This window comes from Pseudopodoces humilis, chromosome 2 (genome assembly GCF_049639895.1).
Source record: "Pseudopodoces humilis isolate 2021_Gansu_Grassland_sample_001 chromosome 2, ASM4963989v1, whole genome shotgun sequence".
Lineage (NCBI taxonomy): Eukaryota > Metazoa > Chordata > Aves > Passeriformes > Paridae > Pseudopodoces > Pseudopodoces humilis.
In genome coordinates, this window is record NC_142201.1 from 49,514,186 (window position 1) to 49,540,963 (window position 26,778).

The 26,778-nt window shown below is 39.9% G+C and overlaps 1 protein-coding gene across 12 annotated transcripts in view; it reads left to right on the plus strand.

Moving 5' to 3' along the window:
• KLF12 (KLF transcription factor 12) overlaps positions 1 to 26,778 on the plus strand; it is a 235,901-nt gene that overhangs the window by 89,383 nt on the left and 119,740 nt on the right. For all 12 annotated transcript variants that reach the window (XM_088050984.1, XM_088050993.1, XM_014251758.2 and 9 more), the window contains one exon: positions 276 to 365. In XM_088050984.1, the coding sequence (XP_087907110.1) occupies positions 276 to 365 (90 nt within the window). The remainder of the gene's footprint in view (positions 1 to 275; positions 366 to 26,778) is intronic.

The window sequence follows — 26,778 nt, forward strand, 5'->3', positions numbered from 1 at the left end:
TGAATTTCAAGTTACAAAACAGTAATTGGAGATGATTTTCCCTTGTTGCTTACAAGGACTTAGTTCTCCTTTAAGGATAACTGAAAGTATGATTTACTGTTTTAGGAGAAGTTATAACTTGGCAACTACTCCTTGAAATTACTATTACATCCTCCTTGTTAGCTTAATTTCCACTGAAAGAAACATACTTCTTCTATCATAGAACTTAAATCAGTGAACTGAAACAAGTGTTTTTTTCATAATTTTTTGATTAACCTTTTCCTTTTTTGCCTTAGGACATCAGCGCCTTTGAGAACAGAATGTTAATGCTTGATGGGATGCCGGCAGTCAGAGTCAAAACAGAGCTGCTGGAATCTGAGCAAGGGGTAAGCAGAGGTTTGTGTGACCTCACCCTGGTAACCCTTCCCCAGTTTCTCTGTGGTTAGCTGTCCCTCCCATTTTCTTTTCTATGTTTTTCTTTGTTTCCACTGTTTTGGAGCATATTTTCTTGGGACTTGTACTGGTGAGCATCTAGTTAGATCTGCTGGGAGCACAGAACAAAACTCTGCAGAAGACTGCCTGAAATCATCTGGGATAGCTGAGATGCTGTTGGTGTAATTTTACACCTATTTTAAAAAGGTGCAGTTTAATAACAGAAAAAAAAAAAAGGAATGGATTTCAGTAAAGGAAGACAAATTCATATGTCTGGGAATTCCATATGTATATGTATGTATGTTTGCTATTCTGCCTCCTGGGGATATTTGCCTTACTGCAATTGTTTCATCCTTCATATGCTCGTCCTAACCCATATTCTGTTGTGGAAACCTGCTCTCTCTCTCTGGTGAAATGCGCTTGTTTATCATTAAGATAAGAGTACTAAAGCTGGTATCACATCAACTGCTGAATACAGGACAGATGCTGAACTGGATTTTGACTTTTTTGCAGAACTTGGCGTTGGAGTGATAGTTCTTAGGAAGATGGGGAGGGTATTTTCTTGCATATGTGGTATCAATGATTGTGGATTACAGCAAGGGTATCTATATTTAATGTATTTTTTATTATCATGAAGCTTTGTTTCCTTGTGTACATTGTGTTATTCCAAAGAATCTAAGCCACTTTACTAAAGATGCCTTCAACAAGCAGCCTAATAGAAGCAGCATTGCTATTGCCTTGTAGGGATGGGCTTTTGCCTAATTCTGTTACTTGGCTTTTTCCCTTTCTGCTGTTTTCTCAGTTATTTAATTGAGAATTTAAATGACATGGAAGAGAGGAAATTAACTTTTAGGATGACTTAATTTGAAATACTTGCACAGAAATACCAGTTATTCAAGGTGTTTTTGAGGGTTTAAGTTTGAGAGGGGGAAAAAGGTTGACAGTTAATCGAGCTCTTGCTCACCTCTGCCTACTTGAGAGAAAGTACCCTCAGAAATTACTCCAATACAGCGTGGTTTGTGGGAATGTAAAAATTGAACTACTGTATGAGCCACAATGATGAAAAGACAGATCCATTCATTTTTAATACCTTCTGGATGCTTTGCATTATGTCTTTGTATGTAACAGAAATGCTTCTCTATAGTGTTCAGAAGACAAAGGTTCCATTGGCATTTGCCTTTGTTTGGTTTAAAATAAATTCTGTGCGTGATACATATTGCTGGGTCCTTTATGAAGAATACTTCCTTTAGCAAAGCAGGAGTTGATTCTGGAAGACCTACTTGGTATCTTAGGAACTGGAAGGAAATGAATGATCTATATAATTTTTTTAATTTCCTAAGAGTTTTTTAATAAAATTTTATGGACTTCTGTACAAGCAGAAAATGATGTCATTTTTTCCCCAGTGACTAAACCACTGGACAAAGAGCTCATTTGATTTGGAGTTTTATGCACTTTGGTACTAATTAAGTAGTGTCTGGTCCAGAGTCTCTGGCACCTTTATGATTCTTCATTAGGGAACAATCAATAAATACAAAATGAATTCTCCAGTTCACTAACAGAGGAGCTGGCCATTAGGATGGCAATTTTCCAGCAAACAGTTTTAACTCTAAAGAGAGCTGGTTGAAACAGATGTTTGGCATGTACTTCGGAGACTGCTTTGAATATGTAGATGTTGGTATACATAACAGGGACAAGTGTTTGAAGGATGTGATTACCAAAATCAGCACGTGGAGCTGTTTGGGAAGATGAATATCATAACTGGGAAGCATGGAGTGGGAACTGAAGTGTGATTAAGTAGTAGGAGTTTGAAATTGTGGTGTCTGTCTGTGTTGTCACAGCGCCCAAAGTCCCTAGAGTTGCGCCCCCATCACAGCATATGTGTGTACAGGGAGATGTGACTTCTACTTGAAACTTGGGGAACTAAGATGGCATTTTGAGTCTTCTGAACATAATGGCCAAAGCTTCATCACTTAGACAAAGTCTTCCAAACCCCAGAGGAAGACATTTGGGTTTTTTGCTGTTCTGGCTTAGTATCAGCTGTTGGCTCTGGGTTTGTTAGTTTGCAAGGGCAAAAGTGAGACACAGATTAAGGGTTATGAAAAAAAGGTTTTATCTGTGACTGGAGAATCATGAAGGCATTATTAATTGTGGACGAGTGAAATCAACAAGGTCTGGAGCACCAGTAGCCCTTGACCAGTATGTTGAGCATTGCTCTACCAGACCAGAGAGCACTGAGTTGTCATGTTTTGCCCATGACGCTTTAGGGTGCTGTTGTCTTAGAAGGGCTACAGGGCCACTTTGAGTTGTCTCCTGTTTAAGTATGAGCCCATATTTCAAATAAATATCTTCTTGATTTTAAAGATTTTTTTAAGGATATGTGCCTGTTCATTGTAGGAATATTGAAAGCTTTTCTGCAGGACACATGAATATGTCATCCGTAACAGTGTTCTCTCTGTAGTTGTGCCTTCGTTAACTCTTCCTAGTGATTCATGGCCTCCAAGGTGGGGTTCACAGACAGGACCTTGCTGGGGGAGTTTGGATATTGTCTGGCCATTTATGAATGAAGGGCTGTGTTGCACACCCAGCTGGTCCTCCCTTTGACCTATTGACTAAAGATGTTGGAAAATACCCAGCTTGGCATTGTTGGTGAAGTGATCTCTCAGCTACGTATGATGGTAGTAGAAGTCATGCATGCTGTAGATGAGAACCAGGACAGAGCAGATACTAGCATTTTCTGCTGTATTTGGATACCAAACTAGGCAATCAGTTCATTATATTCTGTTGTTTCTTTTTAATTTCGAGACTTCAGTCTTTTTGCAAAAGAGGCTGAATATAATGTAAGGTTCTTCTCTACCATTTGTGCATGAGCTCCAAGGTTTTTAAACTTTTGTGTTACATGTTTTCTGTTGTTTCATGATTCCTCTGTGTCTCTTGCTGTATTTGGGTGCTCCATCCAAACCTGGTCTGATACCACTGAAAAGTTTTATAAGTTTTCTTAAACAGAGAAAACTTCTCATCCCTTACACTGCACAGGTGTTCCTTACCTAGAGCAACTGAAGGTGAATTTAAAATGCAGTACTGCAGGAGGAATAAGCAAAGAAAGTGTAGTCCAGCTGAGATTTCAGGGTAGCCCTGGGAGAATGAAACTGTGTGAGGTACTCCCAGCTGCAAAGCAGCCCAGTCTCTAGCTGAGTCTGAAAGGAAATTGGAGCTGACATTTCATCTATGTGCCATGCACTAGATCCTTGGAGCCTGTGACTGGAGAAGAGGTGAGCAGGACTCTGGAACTGCAGCCTTTGTTGGTGCAGTGAAGACAAACCTTTACCAACCCAGATTTAAGACACTGAGTTCCTAAGTTAGATCATTGTGGGAGAATAGGTTTTAGGCAGTCTGTAAGGAAGACACGCCTTGTGAGATAGAGGTTATTAGTCAGATTTGGAACAAAGAGGTATTTACAAGGGAAATTGATTTTGTCTTTGCTTTGGAAAAAGTTGAAACAGTTCTGCATTGTTATATTGTCGCTAATTTAAGAGTAGCTTAATGATTTTTAGGAGGCCATCAGTATTAGCAAGAACACATGCTTATTTTTCCAGTGAGCTACTGTCCTTAATTTTGCACAGGAGATTTAATGCAGTCTATTGTTTGAGGCTTCAGGAGGACACAGTGCTGCTTTAATGACTTTATCACAAATGAAAAAAAGACATTACATAAAAGATACCGCATCGCCCTTTAACAAGGCTTCATTATTATCTCCCCTACTGTGGAACAGGAGCTAGCATTGCTAATAAATTGGGAGAATTACTTTAGAAATATGAATTTGCTTATCATTTAATATCCTCCAGCGACCTACAACTTTAGATCTTTCGGGCTGCAGTAAAATCTCACTCAGTAACCAGCTTCAAAAAAGGATTTGAGGAAGGTGGTCCCTCCCCATGAAGCTGAAGGTGGGGTACTTTAGCAGGAAAAAAAAATCTTCATTCTGTGCCAAAAGCTGTTCTGGAAGTAATACTTCTTATTGTAAGAATGCGGGGAAGCTGGAATAATGTATTGGTAATAGAGGCTGGGTGGAAAATTTATTGCTGGTGGCCATTATTAAGAAATTGGGATGAGTAGTATTGACTGGCTTCAGTGTGGAGTCCTGCTAGTCATTGCAGAATGTGGCCCAGTTTCTAAAAATTGGTAAATGTGTTATTGGAGAATTTAGTGTTCAGTTGCACTTTCTCAAGTATTTGCTGAGTTGGGCCATAAGCTGTTGTTGAAAGGAGATATAAATGTGGGACTTAATGTCTCACAGTCAATCTTCAAATACAGAGAATGATGAACTGCTAATTTTCATCAGTCTTTTTGTTTCCAGATCTGCAGTCTCATCTGTTCCTTTGCCTGCATTTTGTCCTCTCAAACCATCACTGGAGGATTATATATTTTACTCTGAATTCTCCTCACAATTCTTCTTGATCTGTCTCCATTTGAATCACTTATCATGACTGAATTATAATAATAAATTACTAAAATGACAAAGCCCTTTTACAAGCCAATATTGTTCTGTGTCTTTCATAGCCAGCCAAATTATCTCCTTGTCTCATATCTGAAGAATGCCATCCAGCCTTGTGTTGTTATATACGTAAACATGTTTTACCTCAGCCTGGGTAATACTGATATAAATCCTTTATTTTTAAAGATTTCCAAAAATACCTATTCACATTCAGTTGAGAATAGTGTTGGTAGAAAGCTCGCTCCATGACTATATGGGGAACTGTTCTGCGGTGATTCATTCAGTTTGGGTACATTCTTTGTACTAGTAGAAGAAAAAGCACTTCTGATATTTGCTATTTTCATTTGTGAATTTCTGCTTCATTCAATTACTTGTTTTCTGAATTACTTAATGTTTAGCATGACTGATTTGGGGAAACAAGTTGCATATGGACACTGCACATGTACCAATCTCTTCTGCAAAGAAAGCCCTTCTTACTTTCTGTTGGTTTTCTTCATCTTGCAGTTGGTATCACTCAAGGAGCCATGAGGTGTTAGAATCACAGCTGGTGCAATTCATTGCTTGCTTTACAGTGTCATAAATGCAGAATAGCCTTCAAAAAGAGGTCAAGATCTGACTCCAGATCAAGTAAGGAACTAACCTACAGGGCATGATGCAAAGCCATGTGAGATGTACCTAAGGAGATATGCTGTATTTCCTGAGCACTTCTGAAGGTTTGTGCTTGCAGCCCAGAAGGGTGCAAGACACCTCCCAGAAGGGCTATGTCACTTGGATTAATTAAGTCAAATCAAGCATCACAAGCTGATGAGTACTGCAGGTGCTGTTTCGTGTTGCATGGAAGTTTGCATAAAGGAAAAAGGTAGCCAACTCCTACATCTTTGCTGTCATTCTGGCATTCTTGCTCAATCCATTGCCAGTAACTCAATGACATTGGAGAGTGTAGGGTCAACTGATCACGGGTCCAAGTAAAACCTACCCAAAGGGAGAAAGGGAATGGTTGTATATGTCCTGCAAGTCATACTTCCCGTGTGAAATCATGGATATCCTCTATTATATGGAAATGGGGAGAGTGGGAAAAACGTTGTGGGTGCTGCCTTTGATTAGAGCTGGTGACCTATATCTGGAACTACATCCTGAGACGTCTTTACTACTTCTGGGACCCCAGCTGCCCACTTCTGGCATGTCTCTGCCCTGCTGCGTTATCAAACACTGATTCTTTTCAGTGTTTAATGTTCCTTATTCCTTTTGAAGTCAGTTCATGTGTAGAGAGCCAAGGAGTTTTATCATGGATGTAGGTGTGGTTTCCTTACTTGTCTTTCTGTTGTTTGTTTTTTTTTTTCTCTCCAGGGATCACATCCAAAAATGCAATAGAAAGGTAATAGATTTAAGACTAACAGGAAGTGATAGCTTTACCAGCTCAGCACACTTGCCAGGCAGTCTTTTTTGCCAAGTTAACCAAGACTGCAGACTGAAAATGCAGGTGGGGTTTTAAGATGTATGATGCTGTCTGAAATTCACACTAAGTGAAGTATCCCAGATCCTCTGAGACTTAATTTACTGACTGCTGTCTGTCATTGCTTTCCTTTCCTAGGCAGCTAAGTTGACTGTTACAGAGCACAGCAGGGAATGTGCTCCTTATTCTGTCTTGTATTGTTTTTTGTGTGTATGGTAGGAACAGGGGGATTTTCACTTGTGGGTGAAAACTGAATTGTGTGAGGCATTGCACCTCTTGGTGGTCCCAGGGTATCTTGGTTTAATTAAACAGAAGTTTAGACTTTCGTCTTTTAATGGTGTTCTTCAGGTATTAGTGACTGTGCTTATTAGGAATTCAGCAGCAAGTGTAAAGGAGTGAAGCAGAGGAAGATCTCTGCTCCAGCCAACAGTGTCATGCCCAAGAGAGATTTCCTATGTCTATAGTAATAGAAGGGCAGCAGTAAGATGGTTTCAATTACAAGAAATTTAGACTTTTATGAAGAACTATTTATTACAGGAGAAGGATAATACTTCATCTGCCAAGACTGGAGAAAGCTTCATAGAGAACGTGGAATGTTACTCAGAAACTAACATAGCTTAATATTGTTACAGTTCCATAGCAGAAACACAATTACAGAATATATCATATGTTAGATACACGAATCCATAAGTTTTATGTGCTTATATGGGTTAGAAAAACAATGTTGCCTTTGGGACAAGAAAAATTGACCCTTTGATTGGAGCATAGTGCTGAAGTTCATTGCAGGATTATAGTTTGGTTGCCTTCTATCCCCAGTCAACTATTTTGTGAGCTCACCTTCAAGCCAGTTTGCTTTTTTGATAACATATGACCTCTCAGCTTGCTCTGCTACCAGGGCTTATGATGGCAATCTCCTGGAAGATTTATTCAGCTGAGAAACTGGGCATAAAGAAAAAAACAAGCATGATATATACAAGCTGTATATCTGTCAGTTACTGTGAATTCCTAAATCTACATTTTGGGTTAAAAATAGATTCTTTTTTCAAGATGTGAAAGGTCAACATTTCCGTTATTGCACTAAATAAGTCATTGAAAATGGTTTAAAAAAATTGCAAGAAAGATCCAAATATCTGCAATTAATATTCTCCCCCTGATAACCCAAATTCCCATGACACTTGTGTGCTCCATTTCCTTCTCTTTGAGGAATCCAGTATTGACAGTTTAGCTGTAATTTTGATTGAGATTGCAATCCTAATTTAAGTGAAGTACAGATTTTTTGCTTTTATGCATTGTACCAGAAGGGTATTAACAATGTAGTCATGGGAGCTCAGGGCATGTCATGTATCAGCCGCTATACAGCACTGTATTCTAAAATCCTGTTGCACCTCTGCCTTGAAATTCATCACAGGTCTGTGCTGTTTCATATCACAGTGCAGTGGAATTCTAAGATAAAGCAGTGAGCATTTTAGACTCCATGTATGTAACTATTATCGGCATATGAAAAGCAGTTACTCTTCTCATCTGGTAACTCACTTGATTGGGTGTATGAAGTTTAATTCAGGTTGCAATGGCAGTGAAATTCAATAGGTTACAAGTGTACATAACCCCTCTGTTCCTATTAAGAAACTGAGTAGAGTGAGTTTGGTAATACTGCTTTTCTTAAAAGAAAGCTACCTTGAATTACCTCTTGTTTACCTCCATCTATGATTATATATGTGTACGGGTAGTGCAGACCTGCTGATGAATGGTAACTTTTGTGATCCAAAGCTCTTGATTAAAAACGTTTTCAATTGAAATGTCTCTGTGAAGTAATTGTTAACCACACAATCTTTAACTTATTTAGCTAGGAGAAAAGTTAGTCATTAGGTTTCATTTTGTTCTACTCAAAGATGAGTTTAATGGATTTTTTTTGTTTGTTTTAATGCTCATTAGAATAGTCAGTTCATTATGACGGTCTACAGTTTGTTTATAAGGGCATGTTGGTATGTTCAAAGTAGAAATGAGATGGAAGTGACTGGGCTCTTGTCCTTTCCCTTTGTTTTGACTTGGGTAGAGTGAAATCTTCTCTCTTCCCTACTCTCAGTTTGGTAATTGCTACACTTTATTTCTTCAAGGACTCTCAAAGTGAGTATTGTTTAAGTGTGTATTGCAATTTCTATTATATGGGGGCTAGCCTAAGAAAAATAAGCATAAGGCAATATAACAATAATTTACAGTATCATGAGCACTTCAGCAGCATGAGACAAATGCCATTATGTTATGAAAGTACCAAAATTATTTTAATCCTTGCTGTTCATTATGAGAAAGGATTGCTTCTACTTTTCTCTTGTTCATTGATGTTCTGTTAGCTTTTCTTTTCTCTTGGAGGTTTTCTTACAAATAGTCTTTTTAATGTATATTTTACTCTTGTTCTGTATCTTGCTGGGGAAGTACTGAAAGAGCTGTATATATTTTTTAGCATCATTGGCTTTTTTCCTTATTTCTCCCTGCGGAGATGAGTCCTTACATAAATTACTTTAAGGTTTCTGTTTCCTTGAATTTCTTGTTTATTTGTTTTGTTTTGTTTGTTGTTGTTTTTGTTTTTAAATTCCCCTCACAATCCCCTCATTCTCCTCTTCTCCCCACCCCCACCCTGTTTCACATTGTGAGGATGAGTATTTAATAAACTGTTATTTAGGGGAGTATCTGCTTTCAGACATCCTTTTACAGATGTTGTTATTGCTTGGTTGCATCACTTAAACATACCAGAAAGCCATAGGAACTGCAGGCAGAAAAAGCCAGCAGCAACCAGAGGTGGTGTTTGTCCTCCCCTGCCAGCACAGGTCGCTGCTCGTGCTTCCAGTTGCCCAAGGATGGAGTCCAAGCAGACAAGTATGGTAATACCCAGCTCATTGGGATGGGCAGGGAGCAAGGAAGAGGAAGAGAGGTACTGAGGATGCAGTGATCTTCCCAAGCAAGGCTTGTTCATGGAAAGGATCATGTCAGATTCGCAGCCTTAGCCCTGTCTCCTGCAAATTGCCTCCATTCTCCTGGTTCCTGGAGGGAACACCAACCACACAGATGCCACGTGCATCCTGCCTCCTTTGGCTCTGTTCATGTTTGTAGCTTGATTCCTACTTTCATAATATACACTAGAGACTGATACTGATGCTGAGACACTGACTTTGATCTTCCTCTGTGTTGCTGCATGTGGAGCTTATGTCACTGCAGTGAGGGAATTACTGGAAATTCTGTAGCAGTCATCAGTTTGTCCTTGGAAGGCAGCAGCATCACCCTCTCCTGTCTGGTTACAGATCAGCTTGATCAGTTTTTAATATTGTAGGCGCCCTTCCATGACATTTTCCACTTTCTTTGTTAGCTTTTTGCCAGTTTCAAGCACCTTTCACACATGGCAGAGGAAGGTGCTGCAAGGATATCAGCGATCTGTCCCCTGTTTCAGCCACAAATCCACATTTTTCTGGTTCATCCTTATATTGGTGATGTAGTGGAAGAAGTTCTTACTGCAAGTCTGAACTCCAACTGACCTTTGGCTTTCCCAACACCACCCATGTGTTCCTGTGTGATATTTGTGTGTTCATTCTTCTCTTGCTTCTCCTGCTATACTGCCTTTTTGTACTGGAGCTGCTTCATGTGTTTTCCATCTCCCAAACTGATCTCCTAATGCTTGTTGCTTTCTTGAGTGGTTACATATACTAGTGTTGTACTTTGGTCTCCTTAAAGACCTTCCAGTACTCCTGTGCTGTTTGACCCTTTTAGAGGTATCTCCCATGAGATCCCGCTTAGTTCCCTGACAACTTCTACTGTCTCCTACAATTCAGTTCAGAGTCTGGATTGACCTGGACTGGGTGTTTGTTAATACCATTCCTTCTTCACTCTCCTCTAAAACACCATTGCTTAGAGGTCATCACACCCACTGATAACCACTGCTCTGCCTGTTCTTTTTCCACACGAACAGTGGTCATTTTAGTTTTGTCCATATGGGGTGTTAAGAGAGTGCAGGAGTGATTGCAGTGAACCTGATGAGAGGTTCTTTTTATGCATATAATGTCAGCTGTTATCATGTACCTCCAGAAAGCACAGGCAAAAATCAAGCATATAGTAACAGTGCCCTGGTACACTCACCTGTACCTGTCAATTTGCAGCGGGGGACCACATGAGCAGAAAGTGATGTTTAGTATTGCAAGTTTTTAGTATTGTAAGATTCTCCTGATAGCCAGTGGCTGTGGTGTAGGTTTTGACCTGTAAAACCCTGTCTTGCACCTGCCTGCTGCCATCCCAAGACTGCAGTAGGAGCTTAAGATGTAGTGGTATAAATGGTGGTGGCATTGAGAGCATTTTCTGTGACAGACTCTTGATTTATTTTCCCATTACTTATAGTAGAACAGAGCTGTGGACTTGTGGGAAGTCCGTATGATGAGGTGTCTGGGGAAGGCAGAAACTATGGTGCTGAGAACAAAAGAATTTAGTTTTTCTTCCTTTAGCTACTGAGTGTTGTGGAACTGTGTGATAACTTCATGGTGCTGTAAACCTTATGTTTAATAGAGTACTTAAGGCTTTTATACTAATACGTTGTTCTGTTGTTGAATGAAAAGCAGTAAAAAGTAGTAATGTTATTGACAGCTGTCAACAAAAAAAAGTCCCCTGTGGAAGTAGTAGTTGTCTGAAACATGATTTATATGGTAGAACAGCAGTTTAGAAGCTGCTGTCCATTCTTAACTCCTCTGAGGTTGTGCCAGTGCAGGGATGTGCTCTAAACTAGGGGGAAAAAAAAAAAGAAAAAACTAAAATACATTTAACAGTTTTTCCTCTCTAAATTCAGGTTATTTTACAGATCCAGGTATGGTGTAGGTATAAAGTGATTAAAGTGTTAGATGTGCAACATCCACAGTTCTGCCTGATCTGCAGGTTAAAACATGCTGTGCAGACATGGCACAGAAAACATTATTTATTTTCATGATAGAAAACCTGTAAAATAGAATAGAGAACTAGAATAGAAGCCTAAGCAGTCTTGTTGGCTTCTGAATAGTATTCATTTTACAGAATAAGCTAAAAAATCTAGAGTGAAAAGTATTACTTATGTCTGGTCTTGGAAAACAGTTTATAGTTTGCTTTATTGAAGTTTTGAGTTTTGTTCCTTTGTTGTTCATGTTAGTTTTCATGAATGGATTTAGACTGAATGACGGGAAATACACTTTTTTTTTTCTGAATAACCATTCATAGTATTGATGGGATCAAGAGTCAGTTTAAGACAACTGTTAACATAAAATAAGTATGTAAGTTGTTAGTATTGAATACTCAATTTATTCTTTCATTAAAATTCCACAAATACTTCTAGTCTAAAAAGAGGTCGCCTTGAGTTTCATAACAATTTTACTGTGTAGATTGTGACCTTAATGTTGTCAGAAAGAACAAGTATTTCTTAAAGGCTAAGCAATAAAATAGCTGCCTGCTCTAGAAATTTGGTAGCTTTAAATGGATTATGGAGAGACACTTTCAGTTTCTTTTTGAATTGGTATTTGCAAGCTTGTCTGCAAATGCTACGCTGAAAAGAAAAAGAAACAGTACTCAAAGATTCATAGAATCATTAAGGTTGGAAGAGACAGTTATCAAGTCCAGTCTTTGACCTAATAACACCAAGTGCATTAAACCGTTTCTCAAGGTGCCATGTTTACTTGTTTTTTGAACAGTTTCAGGGATGGTGACTCTACCACTTCTCTGGGGATCCTGTCCCTATGTTTAACTTAACCAGTTTCAGTGAACAAGTTTGTCCTAATATCCAACCTGATAAAGTAAATCCAAATCACATACACAGAGTATGAAATACCTGGTCCACAGCAGGAAGCATGCTATGGGCTTGTTTTTGAGAAGTATGGAATATTAAGCATTCAACAGAGAGTAAGTGTCTGCTTGGCTTTTAAGACATGAAGGAGTTCTGTTACTCATGGCACTGACTCAGGTTCAGTGTCTACCATGCAGGAACCTTAAATCTGTAAAAACTGCTACCATAATCTCTAGAAGTCTTTAACAGTCTTTAAAATAATTGGAAGAAATCAATTGGATTAAATGTCCTTGCATTTTAAGGCAGAGTAATGTATTACATGTTAGGTAATACATCACTAACATGCTTGTACTTAGTTTTGTTTAAACCCTGCTGTTAAGCTAATATGCAGTACATCTACAACAAGGAAAGTTTTTGTGAAGTAGTGAACTTTAAATATTCTTTATGGACTAATTTTATTTGTATCAAGTGCTGGGATGAAGTGTGTATGCGAGGGTTTATTGCTGATTATGTACCCTGATTTTTTTAAGATGTTCCTTGCTTTCACTGAAATGATTTTTAAATCCATATAATCTCTGAAAAGATAAATGCTTTCTCCTTATCCATCAGCTAGTGGTGAGTACAAATTACATCAGCCAATGTAGTTAGAGTGCATGCTCTGTTAAGCTAACTTTCTGTTTAAAAATTCCAAAATAACATTAGATGAATTTGCCTTACTCATTTTAAAATAAGGGAAAATGTATTTTGCCATCTAAAGGATCGATGGTGTAGGTCAGTAACTGAGCCCTGACCATTTCTCTGGTCTGTTTAGGAGTTGCTGTTTACATTAAGTGTGTTCCTGAACTGCAGCTCCTCTGCATAATGTCATTGCCAGAGAACACAGTGACTGTGCACACCCATGGGTGCCAGATGTAATTTAAATAAAAGCCCATGTGAAGGAGTATGGTATAGGCAGTAATGGCTTGAAAGGCTGAAGAGGGATCAGTGAAGCTCTCAGTCCTCAGGAACTGAAAGTAGTGAGAGGGATAGAAATTCATGGTGGGAATATGTTGCCATGCCAACCATATAATTTCTCTAACAGGAGGAAACTGGTAATGAATAACTGCTGAGTGGGAACTTTAAGAGAAAAACATGCTCTGTGCAAAAACAAAAGGTTACATTTTTGATAATCAACCTTCACCATTCCCCCTATGAAGTTCTGCGCTGGCAATCTGTCTGTCAGAGCTTCCTGCTGTCCTGTACCAGATCCTGCTGTGCCCATCTGCTAATCTGAGAAGTGTCTGCCTGTGGTGTGGTGATGGGTACCAGTCCTGAGTCCATGCTGCAGGCTGACCCCAGTCCTTTGTGAGTTGTTTCTCAAGCAGCTGTGAAATCCAGATGTGGGTTTCACCAGTCTGTCTCCCTTAGTAGCTGTTTTGGGTGTTCCCTTACATCATTGACTAGCTTATTTACTTTTTGTCTTCCCTATTTCTTCTAACACACTGTGAAAACTCCACAGAGAACTGGCATATTTAAAATATACTTCTTTCTAAACCCTGATAAGCCATGTGTTCTGGAACTTGGACATGTGTTGTTCATGTTTTGTTGTGGCTCTTTATAGCCTTCTGATTTTGTAAAAGAAGGGGCGAAAAAAGACATTGAAAGTTTATCTGAAATGTTGATTTTTCTTTTTGAGTTATTGCAGGAGGATTTAGTAGTGCGAGGTATTTGCATTGCTTTACCTCTAGTGCCCTTAAAGCAGTGTTCAGCTTGCTCTGTGATGTGTTTAGAGGAGTACTCCCACTATGAGGGTTTGTGCACTTAGGGTGGTATGAGCCAATTATGGAATCAGAAGAAGCCAAACATGTTAGTAGGGAGTATCTCTAGAAAAGTTTGCCCCTGCCGAGTTCTGAGTTGCTGCAACTAGGCTGCTGCTGGTCCCTGACATGGCCAGGTGTCATGGAATCATAGGATGGTTTGGGTTTGAAGGGTCCTGAAAGAACATTTAGTTCCAGCCCCCTGGCATGGGCAGGGATACCTTCCGCTACATCAGGTTCCTCAAAGCCATGGGCAACTTGGCCTGGGACAAACAGCTGTGCTGACCTCCTTGTGTGGATGGCTTGTGCTCCTCTACTGCCCCATCTCAATTCCCTTCTCCTTCTGTTGCATACATGCAAATCTCTGCTTTCTGTGCTTTTGTTTTAAGTTATGGCCTCTGCTTTTCTGGACAGGGTGCAAGGAGTGCTCACCAGCTTTAACTAGATTTAATACTCCTTGTAGCAGTAACCTTACTATTAGTTGTAGTGAAGGCTAGGTCAGGCACTTGAAGAGGTTGTCCCATTCCTTTTTCTTCCCACCTCTTTCCTTCCCCAGCTCTTCCACTGCCATCTCTGAACTGATGCTGGTAAACACAGGATTAATTGGTGAGCCAGTTCAACCTGACAATCTGACATTAAAGTAACTTGGAGGGAGGGGTTGAAAAACCCAACAAAATTTTGGCTTTCTTAGGAGTCAGGCAAATGCCTAAGTAGTCTCAAAGCAGGAGTGTGCAGAGAAGGGGAAGAGTGGCAGCATATGCTTGAATATGTGCTGCCCTAATTTATAGTTCGTGCTCTTAGTCATGCTGTGTGGATGAAACTCAGTTTGGGCTTTGCTTTTGCAGTTTGCAGGTGCTAAGTGACTGAACAAGGAAGGTATTTTGACTCCAGCAAAAGACAGCTGAGTGACATGGCATGAAAGAATGGAGCTGCCTGGCAGCACAGCCTGTACTTACCAGGGTGATACAGAGATTTCCCTACAACTCTGTTTTTTCTGATGAAATCTTCTGCTGTTTTGTTTTGGTTTTTTGTTTTGTTTTGTTTTTGAATCTGTTTTTCTGAGCATGAGTTTGCATGTGTAAAAGAACAGCAGTTCTCAGACACCATGAGGAGCTGTGTTTGAGGCTCATCCTTTATAGCACCTCTGTGTAACCTGTGCTGCTGCTGGTAATAGAATATATAAACATTCACAGCCACACAAGGATCAAGGCCTTTATGAGGGTGATGTATCCGTATACTAGAAGTCTTGGGAGCATGTCATGCAAAAAAAAAATAAAATTAAAATGCAGTGGCAGAGATCTCTTAATATTTATTGCATCATTATCTCCCATGAAACAGTAAGATTGTCCTGGCATGACTGAACAAAAACAACAATGTGAGAGTATCATTATTTATTTCTGCTGATTATCCCTAGACATTTCCAGAAGCACATGCATCCTCAGCAGTGAGGTGTTTGTTTCATGTAGTTTCAAATAAAGTCATTTCAAGGAGGGAAGCTGGATCTATATAATGTTTTCTTCTAAAGTGTGTTCCATAGATGGGATTTGTTCATCTCTGAATTAGTGAGACCCCATAAGTCTGGGTATGGTTTCTCCTTCTGGCTTCTATTCGCTTCTCTAAAACCTAACAGATAAGCCCCTGAGCAGTTGACTTGGAGGCTTACACTGAAGAAACATGAAGACTGATCCTTTTCTTTATTGACCTGGAGGAAGAACGAGCTCCATACAATATACACCCTCTCTTCTCAGTGTAATGAATTGGCAATTACAGCTGTCCATAGAACCTGGAAACTGCGCAGCCCAAGATGCAGCCCATGGCATAATGCTGTTCCATCTACAGTCAGGGTTTATCTTTTGGGGACTGTTATTAAGGAGTAATAGTAAGTGCTAATGTAATTCAAGAACCATCTGGACACTGCTTGAGCAGGGAGGACCAGATGACCCACTGTGGTCCTTCCAACCAGACCCATTATGTGATTCTGTAATCTTAATTCGTATCCCAAGAAAGGAACTTGAAATTAATAAACTCTCCATTTTTGTAAGATAAGCTTCATAACCTGAAAGTGATGCACCAAACATGAAATTTAAATGTTTTAACATGGATAGAGCCTATTTCTAGTGGAATGCCTTAAAAATGAAGGTCACTGGCAGATAGCAGAAGGTACTTGCTCAGAATGGCATTTAGCATTCAGGGATCAGTACGGATAGTACTATTATTGGTTGGACATTGTTACTGTTACATACAGCATAAAGGTTTTGAAGCAGTTGCAACACCAGAGTTTCCAGTATGTGCCTAAGATTGTTCTCATTATGCATTTCTTGTTCTTAGTATTTCGTTTATATATAGCACTTTGTGTATTTATAGAGATGTTTCTTAAAATTCACATATCAGTTTGCTCTAGGCAGAACGTGGCTAAATTGAAGCTTTCAAATAGCCTTCTTTGTATGAGATACAGATAAATGTATTCATTTGGTCGAGCTTCGGTTGAAGGCTTGGTCTAATTTTGAATTCAGAGTGCATCTCCTCCCAAGTAACTCATCTACTTTACAGCTACCCACCATTTTAAGTCTGACCTTGAGGAAGTCAGAGAACTTCTCATCATTCTCATAAAGCTTGGAGAGGTGAAATAAAAAGAAGGTTGGACTCTGCTAGGCCAAGGGAAGCACTCTTGTCACGAATGCCCAGAACATCTTAATCTGGTCAGATGTTAGGTGGAGAATCTTATCTGAGTTCATTTGTCAGTGAAGAATGTATGGAGGAGAGTTTATCTGGGCTAACCAGCCTCTGAGTCAGAAAGGAATTAATAGATGAAAAACAACTGCTTCCATTGCACCCTGATAAGAACAAGAAGTGTGCCTTTTGCAAAACCCAGGTATTTGTTTTGTTGCCTGTTTGGGGAGTGAGGTAAATGCTGCTCTAGATGAAGTCCAAATGGACTTTGTGTCCCTAACAGGAAGAAACAGGTTTTCATCCAATATGTCTGCTATCATCTTTACTATGTTTTCCTAACCCTTGTGTCATGTTTCCTCAGTCTAAAAATCATGGTTAAAATCTGGTCATCAACCAGTGTGTTTCACTACTCTTCTTAAATCTAAGTGCAGCTCTTTTTTGAAATGCTTGACAACCTGTTCATTAGATTGTATCCAAATGTCATCTGACTGAGTACACGGTATGACATCAAGTGGTAATATCTACATAGGAGCTTAGCTGACACTTAACCTTTGTTATATGGGCATGTGGTGAAACATACTGCGCATTAAAGCAGTTTATGGTTCCAGTCTGGTTGTGTGAAGTGCTAGCAGTAGCAGGCTGATTTATTCAGAATTCTCATAGCCACCATGGTGGGTCAAGCCAAAGGTGCATTTGGCCACACACTGCAGCAGGATCCCCAACACATGAGGAAAACAGGGAAGATGGAAAGGGTCCATGTTGTGTGATCTTTACTTGGACATAACTTTGATCAGTCAGCATTTTTTAGGTGCTTTTAAGCTTATGCTATACTTGAGCTGTTGTGTTTAATAGCCACTAATGAACTCTTCCCAGTAGAGCTGTTTAAGCCATCTTTTTTAACTGGTTTATCCTGATTTCTGGGACACCTGTGGCAATGCGGTGGCAAATGTAGGCTACTTCTTTTCAGTTATTTTGCAGCTGTTGTCTGCCAATTGCATTAGATTTAATGTTGTGAAGAGCAGTTTCCATGTCAATTTGCATGTTTATCATAGGACTTCAGTCATCATTTTCCAAAACCGAATCATATTATCTGCTTTATGTATCCTTGAACATTCATGTCTCACATCAACCTTGTAAATGTATGCTAACATCCATTTTTAAATACCAGGTTCAGGGTTCTTCTTCTGTAAGTTAAGTATTTAAATGTTAAATAGCAGTGTCTGAGCTAATCATCCTTAATCTCTAGGACCAGCAAGACAAAAATCCTCTGGCCCCTTGATTTTTCACCACTGGGTAGAATGGGTACAGTAGCCAGTGCAGGTTAAGGTGTCAAACATTTCAATAGCTCCAGGATGGATGTACCACTGGCCCAAGCTGTGACCAGTTAGAAATGGTGGTAACACCTCTGTTAAGGTTTAAGAAAGGGAAAAAAAAAAAAAAAAAAAAAAAAAATTTCACAGATATATTTGCAGCCAGAAAAGAGTAGGGTGAGAATATGTGAGGAACAACCCTGCAGACACTAAGGTCAGTGGAGAAGGGGGACAGAAGAGGTGCTCCTCTGAAGACCTGCCAGAGCTGAGATTTCCCTGCAGGCTGTGGTGAAGTAGCTGTCCTCCTGCAGCCTATGGAGGTCCATGGGGATGTGGAGATCCACCTGCAGCCCGTGGAGGAGACCAGCACCAGAGCAGGTGGATGCCTAGGAGGCAGCTAGGACAGCATTGGAGGCCTGTGCTGAAGATGGATCCTATCAGGGACCTGTGGACCCATGGAGAGATAAGCCCAGGCTGGAGCAGGCTTCCTGGTAGGACTTCTGACCCTCTGGGGGATCCATGTTGGAGCAGGCTGTGCCTGAAGGACTGCAGCTTGTGCAAGAGTGACCCACATTGGAGCAGTTTGTGCAGAACTGTTGGCTGTGGGATGGACCCAGTGGAAAAGTTTGTGGAGGACTCTGTCCTTTGGAAGGGACCACACACTGGAGCAGCGGAAGGACTCAACTCCCTGAGCAGCAGCAGGAAAATGTGTGATGAATTGGTCTCAGTCTCCCTGTGCTGCTGCAGGGGAGGAAGTAGAGCTGAGGAAGAGGTAGGAGAAAGGTGTTTTGAGATTTATTTTACATCATGTTATTCTGCTCTGATTTTTTTACTAATAAATTCAGTTAATATCCACAGTTGGAGTCTCTTTTGCCCATAATGCTATTTGGTGAGTGATCTCTCCCTGTCCTTATCTCAACCCATGAACCCTTCCTTGTATTTTCTCTGCCCTGTCCAGTTGTAGAGGGGAGTGATAGAGCAACTTTGGTGGGTGCCTGGCATCCAGCCAGGCTCAACCCACTACAGATTTCCAATGAGTTTTCATACTGTAGGTTTTGGTTGGCTTAAAACAAAAATGTTACCAAAAATGCCCCAGCCCCTGCCAAAATCAGGAAGGTCCTAAATGGAGCTCATTCTTGAAAGATAGGAGGTTATTACCATTTTGCCCATGTCTGTCTTCCATGCAGCATTTAAAATAATGGGTTACATTTCATATATTGTAACCTGGCATCGTCTTGAAGTAAATGTTTTGTTTCCCAAGAGAGCTTCTGTAATATAACCTATTGCAACCAGGACATTTTCATGTCCAGTTTACATGTCATTCTTCTATATGCATGGTAAGGATTAGTTCTCTCACATGCATTTTGTGTCATTACCTTCTCACTCAGTTTTGCAGGTTCATTCTGCAAGTCTTTGTGGATGGATATCAGATATAATGAATATAAGGAAAGTCTCTGAAATGTGACTTAAAAAACAGAAATGCCATATGTTGAGTGTTCTTTAAAGGGCCAAGAATACTGCATATTAAGTAACATGACCTTTAGTGCCAATCTCTTGATGTAATTAGCATCGGTCTTCTCACTTAAGCAACTTCTGTATGTCAAGTGGCAAGTTCTTTCTTGGCACGGTGCTGCTGGGTGTGAAGCCCTCTTGCCTAGGCAGTGTAACTGTGCACATTGTGCTTTGGCTGTTACTTCACTTTTTCATTGATTCTGGGCTTTGATTGGATGGAAAGTATATGTTTTTTAAAAATCCTTCCTGTGTTTACTTTGAAATGTAAAAAATATCCCTCAGAAGTCATGGGATTATGTGTCTTGTATGTGGAAAGTGCTAAGGGGTTTATTGGTTATGTGTTTAAATAGATGCACTGTTCTTTGTAAATACATTGTTTGCAAAGTCAGTGACATGACCAGAGACCATTTGCTGTACAGCTAAATGCTGCTTGATTGTTTGCTGCTATCTCATTGTTCCTAATTGGAACGGTATTGAATTTAGAATCTGCAGAGATCTTAGTTTGTCTTTTAATTAAAAAAATTATACTACTTTTTTTGACCTGCTTACCTGTGCCTGCTCTTCATAAGGGATCATTTGGATGTAATACAGCTTAAATTAAACCTTGTGAGTTTCCACTCTTTTTCTGCTGTTTGTCTTTAACTTCTTCAGCTTCTGAAGTGTAATCTTCCTTTTCTTCCACATGAAGTTTGTCCTTGGCTTTACTGCCCTGTCTTTGGGTCCATTTAGTTTGGTGGGTGTGTTTTAAACATCCATGGAGCCTCATCCCTCTAGGACTTCCATGTGAAGGAGGATTTCTAGAAAGGTTGGCTGGCAGGACAAGCAACACATTTCCTGCACCCTGCTGGGAACAGAAGTGGAGGTTCTGGAGGCATCGATTCCTCTACACTCCAGGGTCTTGGCTTCCTGCGATGTTGAGGCCCAGCTGGTAGGCGTGTATAGCAGTGGGGAATTCAGTAAACCTTGAACTTGGCTTGATCTCCTCTGTGACACGAATAGGAAAGATTTAATATTACTTGAAGTGTTTGAGTGCATCTTCCAGAGGAAATGGAGCACTGAGCAGTCAGCGGTGACAGTGGAGTAACGAGTACAATCTGTTGTCTTTGATGGTTGGTTGTCATGAGCACTGAAGGAACAGAGAGCTTTGCACAAGTGATAGTGTGCAATCACCTTAATGAAAAACGAGGAATATATTTAGGAACAGTGGTACAATGAAGTCCATGCATGGTCCCACTGATCCCAGCAGGATTACTGATGGAAGGCACCACTGAATGTGCTTTGATGATAAAGGAATCTGGCTGCTCAGGCAGATGTCAGTGCCCCTTTTTTGTTGCCCTCAGACCCCCGCTTTATTTCATTGTCATTTCATGGTATTTACCGGTACTGCTACCAGCACACAGTATCTTCCTACCTTGTTGGCTTGGCTGCACATGGTTGACCTCAAGCTCCTTCCTTATCACCAACAGTAGTATTCCTAGTGTATCAGATTGAGGAACGGATATACAATAAAAATGATTAATTTTTTGGGGAGGAAGAGGTGATTTTCAGTCCACCAGTTCCCTAGTGCTGGTGTGCAAGTCCCTATGGCAGCATGAGGGATGAGGCAAGTCAGGGGCAGGAGGGCGGTGGGGTTGCTGCCTCTTGTAATATCAGGTTTTAATATAACTTTGTACTGATGCGGTGCAAATGCTACTCTTGGTTAAAGAGACCAAGTTGATGAGTTAAGTTCTTACCTGGTGGTAGCTAGGCCACTTGTTATTATATGAAGATTTTCAGCCTGAGGGCCTGTTCTTCAGTATTTATAATTTTAAAGTTTGCATAAAAAGCATATCCCTTTGCTTACTAAGAGTGTTTTTTTCCCACTGGAGGGGGAATAAGATCAAGAAACAAAAGAAAGATGTAAAAAAGAAGAGAAAAGGTTGCCTTTTATTCTGAAAATGGATGGTTTTAATTGTTGACTGAACTCCGTGTTACTGCTGGGCAACAATTACAGATTTTCTAGGGTTTGTGGAGAGGTTTCCATAGATTTATGTGAGTCAGCACTTCAGAAATAGAACCTAAATTGCTGTTCACACTCTGGACAGCCTGATAAAATTACTTTCTTTTTTATTTTGAGGTTACACAAAAAAAAATACAGAAAATATTTTTGTTACGATTTTCATTATCTGAGAAACTCGACTTGGAGCCTTTTTGCTAACAGATACAGTTCTTAGTAGGTAAGTACTAGCAGCAGTAGCTTTGTATTTCCTGTAATTCTTTTTAAGTCTATCTTTCTATGAGTTTCAAGTTTAGTTCATGCTAAAGAGGTTGCCTGTGCTTCTTTGGGCAGCAGTCTTAATGGTTCTCTTCAAAAGTCTATCATGAGATACTTGGTGACAAAAATCAATGTCGCAATGGAAGCCAGTAGGAGGAACTTTGGATTGATCTTCTGTTCAAAACTTACTGGCTGTATGGGATATTGTCAGAATAAGGAACATTTTCAAATAAGTCCTCTGTAATTTTGGAGAAGCGGTCAAAATGCTATTGTTAATTGTGAACAATCTAACTTCAGAGCTTGGATCCCTCACTCTCCTGGAATCCAATGGTCCATTCCTTAGCAGAGGTTAATTTCTTTCTCCATTTGTATGAAATGAGTGCAAGAATACTATGCACTTGGCTATGTGGGTGTGTTTTGGATGAGATCTTAAAAACTGAGATCCTGTTTATTCTGTGTGGGTGTTAAAGATGCCCCTGTTATGCTATATGCTGTTTGCAAGTTACTTAATACCATCTACCCTTTTAGATGACTTAATTTCAGCAGTGTTAAGTGTACATAGTTGAAAAATGCTTTGGGATTCTTCAGAGTGGTCTTCCATGTGGAATTGTCTGTGGCACACATTTATTGTGCCTGTTGCTGTAGTGTTCCACACGATTTGTCATCATTGTTTATTACATTCATGATGGTTACTGCGTTAATCACATGGTTTCAGAAAGTAATCATCTGTTTAATATTTTAAGCTGGCATGGTTTAAGTTTCATCCAGACTTTAATAATGATGTGAAAAAATTTATCTGTGAATTGCTCCTTGGCCTTCAGAAAGTGCATTAGTGATTGCTGGGAGCCTTGACTTATCCCTGTTACTGAAACAAGCTGCAGATATGCAACACTCCATGGAATAAAAGCCATGCAACATCAGGCAAGTATTCAGTTTTCTGGGAAGTCCAGGATTTTATCCTTTTATGTAGCATATGTGACTCCTTCTTTGGAATCCCTCAAAGTCAGACAAAATTATCATTTATAATAATCTTATTGGGGTGAGTTAGTCCTTAATTTGTACTAATACTCAAAGAAAAGCATAATAATAGGTTAATAAAGAGGTAATGTGTGGAGCTAAAGACAGCTTGGCCTGCAGATATTTCCATGGCAACAGAAAGGTCCCTACAGATGTCTTCCTTCTAAACCTGATGCTGTTTATTAAAGGCTGTCTGTAGTACAATCTGTAATTATCATTAGCTAAAGAAAGGTTGTGAACGTGGGTGTACTGCTTGGCTGATGCTCTCTGACTGATTTGTTTAGCACAGCTTTGAAATACAGTTGCAAAAGAATATTAAAAACCTGACATCATTTAGCAGTTTCTCTCTGCAGGTAAGCTGAGACTTCATTTGAGACTGTTGGCTAATCTGAACAGCAGTACAAGGATGATAGTTTGAAATGTTGACAAACTCTTTTGGCACTATGGTTATTAAAGATAAAAGAGCATGAGAAGCATGCTGGACAAATTAAAAAATTCTGAACTGCAGATAGTAAGGGATGTAGTGCACAACAAAACATTGTTTTGTAAATAGCAAAAAGCTTCTGTAAGTAAAGTGAGACAAAGGAAACTATAAGGCTGTTATCCAGAGGAGAAATTGAAGACAGAAGCTGAAATCGTTATCTACCTGTCTTCTGTCTTTACAAAGAAGGTTGATTGGCATCAGCTACTTAGCATGGTTGAAGCTTAACAGCAAGGTGGAAGGAACACGGCAGAAAAAGGAAAGAATAGGTTAAAGAGTGCTTTCGAATTACAAGTGTTCAGGTTTGGAAGCTTAAGGTGGAGCTTATTCTTTTCTACCCAAACAACTATTTGAAGCAGTTTTGAGTCCAAGAACCAATTACCTTGTAGAAACCATAAAGGACAGGTGATGCCCCAAAAGAGGGTACATAAAGAGTAATTTCTTTAAAGAGAGAAAGGAAGATCTTGTGATTGCAGACCATTCAAACAAATTTGGCACCATGAAAGATGCTCAAACACATAACTCTTCAAAAGCATATGCTCATGAATAAGTGCAAGCTGATATTTTATGACAGTTTTGTGATAAGGCACATAGACTTCAAGTCTTCCAGTTGATTACAGTACTGAGGACAAAAATGTAATGATGGAATGTAGTGAGCTCGTGAAATGGACTTTACAAAATTTCTACTCAGGATGACGTGGTGACACTCTAGTGCAGCTGGGGTGAAAGAACAGTCCAAGTGTTTCTTCTTGACTTCAGTAATGCTCTGATTGGAATCATGTGACATCTCAGAAACAATCTGGAAGATTTATGGTGTATATGAAATGATTACTATGTGGATGACTGCAAACATGCACAAGCATGTGATGTGGATGACTGCAAACAGATTCAGTGGTGGTAGTCTGTCTAACAGAGGGATATGTATCTGGTGGGGTTAACAAATTACAGATGGTAGGATGCTGTTGAACAAAACCACAGGATCATAGAATAGTTGGAACAGGAAGGCACTTCAGGAGCAGGATGACCCAGAAGGTTGTTCAAGGCTGTATCCCAGTCCATGTGTGCACATCTCCAAGGATGGAGGCTTCACAGCCTTGCCTGGCAACTTATTCCAGTGTTTGATCATCCTGATGGTACAAAACTTTTCTTATGTTTAAATGGAATTTTCTGTGCTTCAGGTTATGCTTGTTCTGCTGGGCACCACTGGGTGCTGACTGGTCTGGTTCCATCTTCTCTACTCCCTCTCATAAGTATTTGTTATAAACATTAAGATTCCTTCCAAATGCTCTCTCCTTGTGGATATATAAGTGTTATGGTTTAGGAATGGTATTCTCTGCTTTAGTGCCCTCACTAAAACTGTGTGCTGCTTGCTCCCCCCTCCTCTCCCTCCATAAGGTGGGCTGGAGAGAAGAATTTGAAGCACAAAAGGCAAAGATCATGTGTTGAGGTAAGAGCAATTGGCAGGAAACATCAATGAGATAAGGAACCAAACAGTAACAGCAAGAATATTAATAACAAAAGTGTACAAAAGAGTGATTCACATGCAAAAAATGTTCACTGCGAAGCTCAACCTGACCCCAGCCATGCCACTGCAGCTACTGCCTCCAGCTTGGAAGTGGTGTTATCCGGCTACTCCTTCCAGTTCAGAACCAGCATTGTCCAACCCCTCTCCAGCTTGTAATTAGCATTATCCAACTACTCTCTCCAGCCCAGAACCAGTGTTAACCAGCCAATCCCTCCAGCTCAGAAGTGGCATTACCAAACCACTCCCTCCAATACAGAACTGACATTACCCAGCTTCTCTCTCCAGTATGGAACCAGCGTTCCCCAACCTCTCCCTCCAGTACAGAACCGACGTTACCCAATTGCGCTCTCCAGTACAGAACCAGCGTTACCCAGCTGCTCTCTCCAATATGGAACTGGTGTTACCCAGCCGCTCCCTCCAGCTCAGAACCAGTTATCCAGCTACTCCCTCTGGCTTGGAACTGACGTTATTCAACTGTTCCCTCCAGCTGGGAACTGCCACCGTGCTGCCTTGACCGGAAGGAACTCCTTCTCCCTAGAAGATACTCCTTTTCCCCTTGCCCCTGGCAGTGACGCGAGGTAGTGTAGAATAGACTTCCTCATCCTTGCCATGCCCCTTCCCCACTACTGCTGAAAGTAGCCCTGTCTTGGCCAGAACCAAGACAAGAAAGCCTGTGAACTTCAAGCTGGACTGCAAGCATTATAGAAGACTAGATTAAAATTGGTAACCTGAAGATGAGATGGAGAATCATTTTAGAGGAAGATCAGTACAGAAAAATAAATAATTTTAGACTGGGAAATCAAGCCAGTAAATGCGTAGCATAAACTAACTGGATAGGAGAAGTTTGATGGATAAATATTCATTTAGTCTAGAAGGAAGAAAAAAGGGCAGCATCCCAATTTTTTAAAAGACTGTTTATAGGCAGCAAAATAATTATTTCATATTCTCTGTGAGTATGATGAGAAAGTTTAGTTATCCAAGGAAAAACCATGTAACTGATGATGTCTAAGCACTCTTTAACAAGTCATCTGAGCTTGTGAAACTTCAGTTCTCAAAGATTTAGCATTAAGTTGAACAAACCTTTTTAAACCAATTTAATTTAACTTCTAGGACAACAAAAGTCATTAGTTTCTACCTTATTATCATATGCAATCTTAGATTTCTCTGCTGCTGTTACCTCCTGTGAAGGGATTTTTCATTGTTGTGAGGGGTGGGGTATCCTTTGAATGTGCTTTAGGATGTGGTCTGTCACTGTTACATTAGAATTTGATTTTTTTAATGTTTTGCCTGGCTTTCAGTTAGGAATTGAAGCAAATGTGAAAACCTGAGTCAGCTGTCAGAATTAGGGTGATCCTGTAACTCCCAGCAGCGTGCGCATGTCTGATTAGGGGCCAACTCTGTCATTACTAGAGGAAAACATTTAGCAGCAGTCCATTTTTACAGTGTTAATAAATTATGCCCTCGTGAGTTTTGCTCACTTGTTTGCCTAGAACTGACATTTAAAATTGTAGCTCAGTCAGAAGATGTTAGTTGATATTCATGGTAAGGTTCACATCTGCATTTGAAATGTAGTGATTTTGGCAGCTAGGTAAACAGCAAGTAAGAGGGGTAGAGAAATGTGGCAAATAGATTTGTGAAATTATTTTTTTATAATAATATCTTGCATGAATAATATGGAAAAGTGCTCTTCTATCATATTGATAGAGAGGCATTTTGCATATTACTGTGTGGTACATGATCTTCGCTGAGATGGGAGCAAGAATGCACCACTGCAATAACAGAAGATCTGCTAAAAACAGAGGGATGTCTCCATGTATCTTAAGACAAGCATATCAACCTTTTATTTATTGCTAGCCTGTCTCAGAAGAGTTTTGCCAGTGTATAATCAATGTCTGAAACTTTCCAAAAATTAAAGAGAAATTCTGGCTGCTTCTACACCATTTAAAATAAAAAGAAAGTAACTCAGACATAGAAGACAAAAGCTACATATAGTTGAGCAAGTACGAAATTTCACCTTCCTCTTATTTTTCTTTTTGATCATCATTTTAGCATCTGCTGAAGATGATTTTATTTTACTG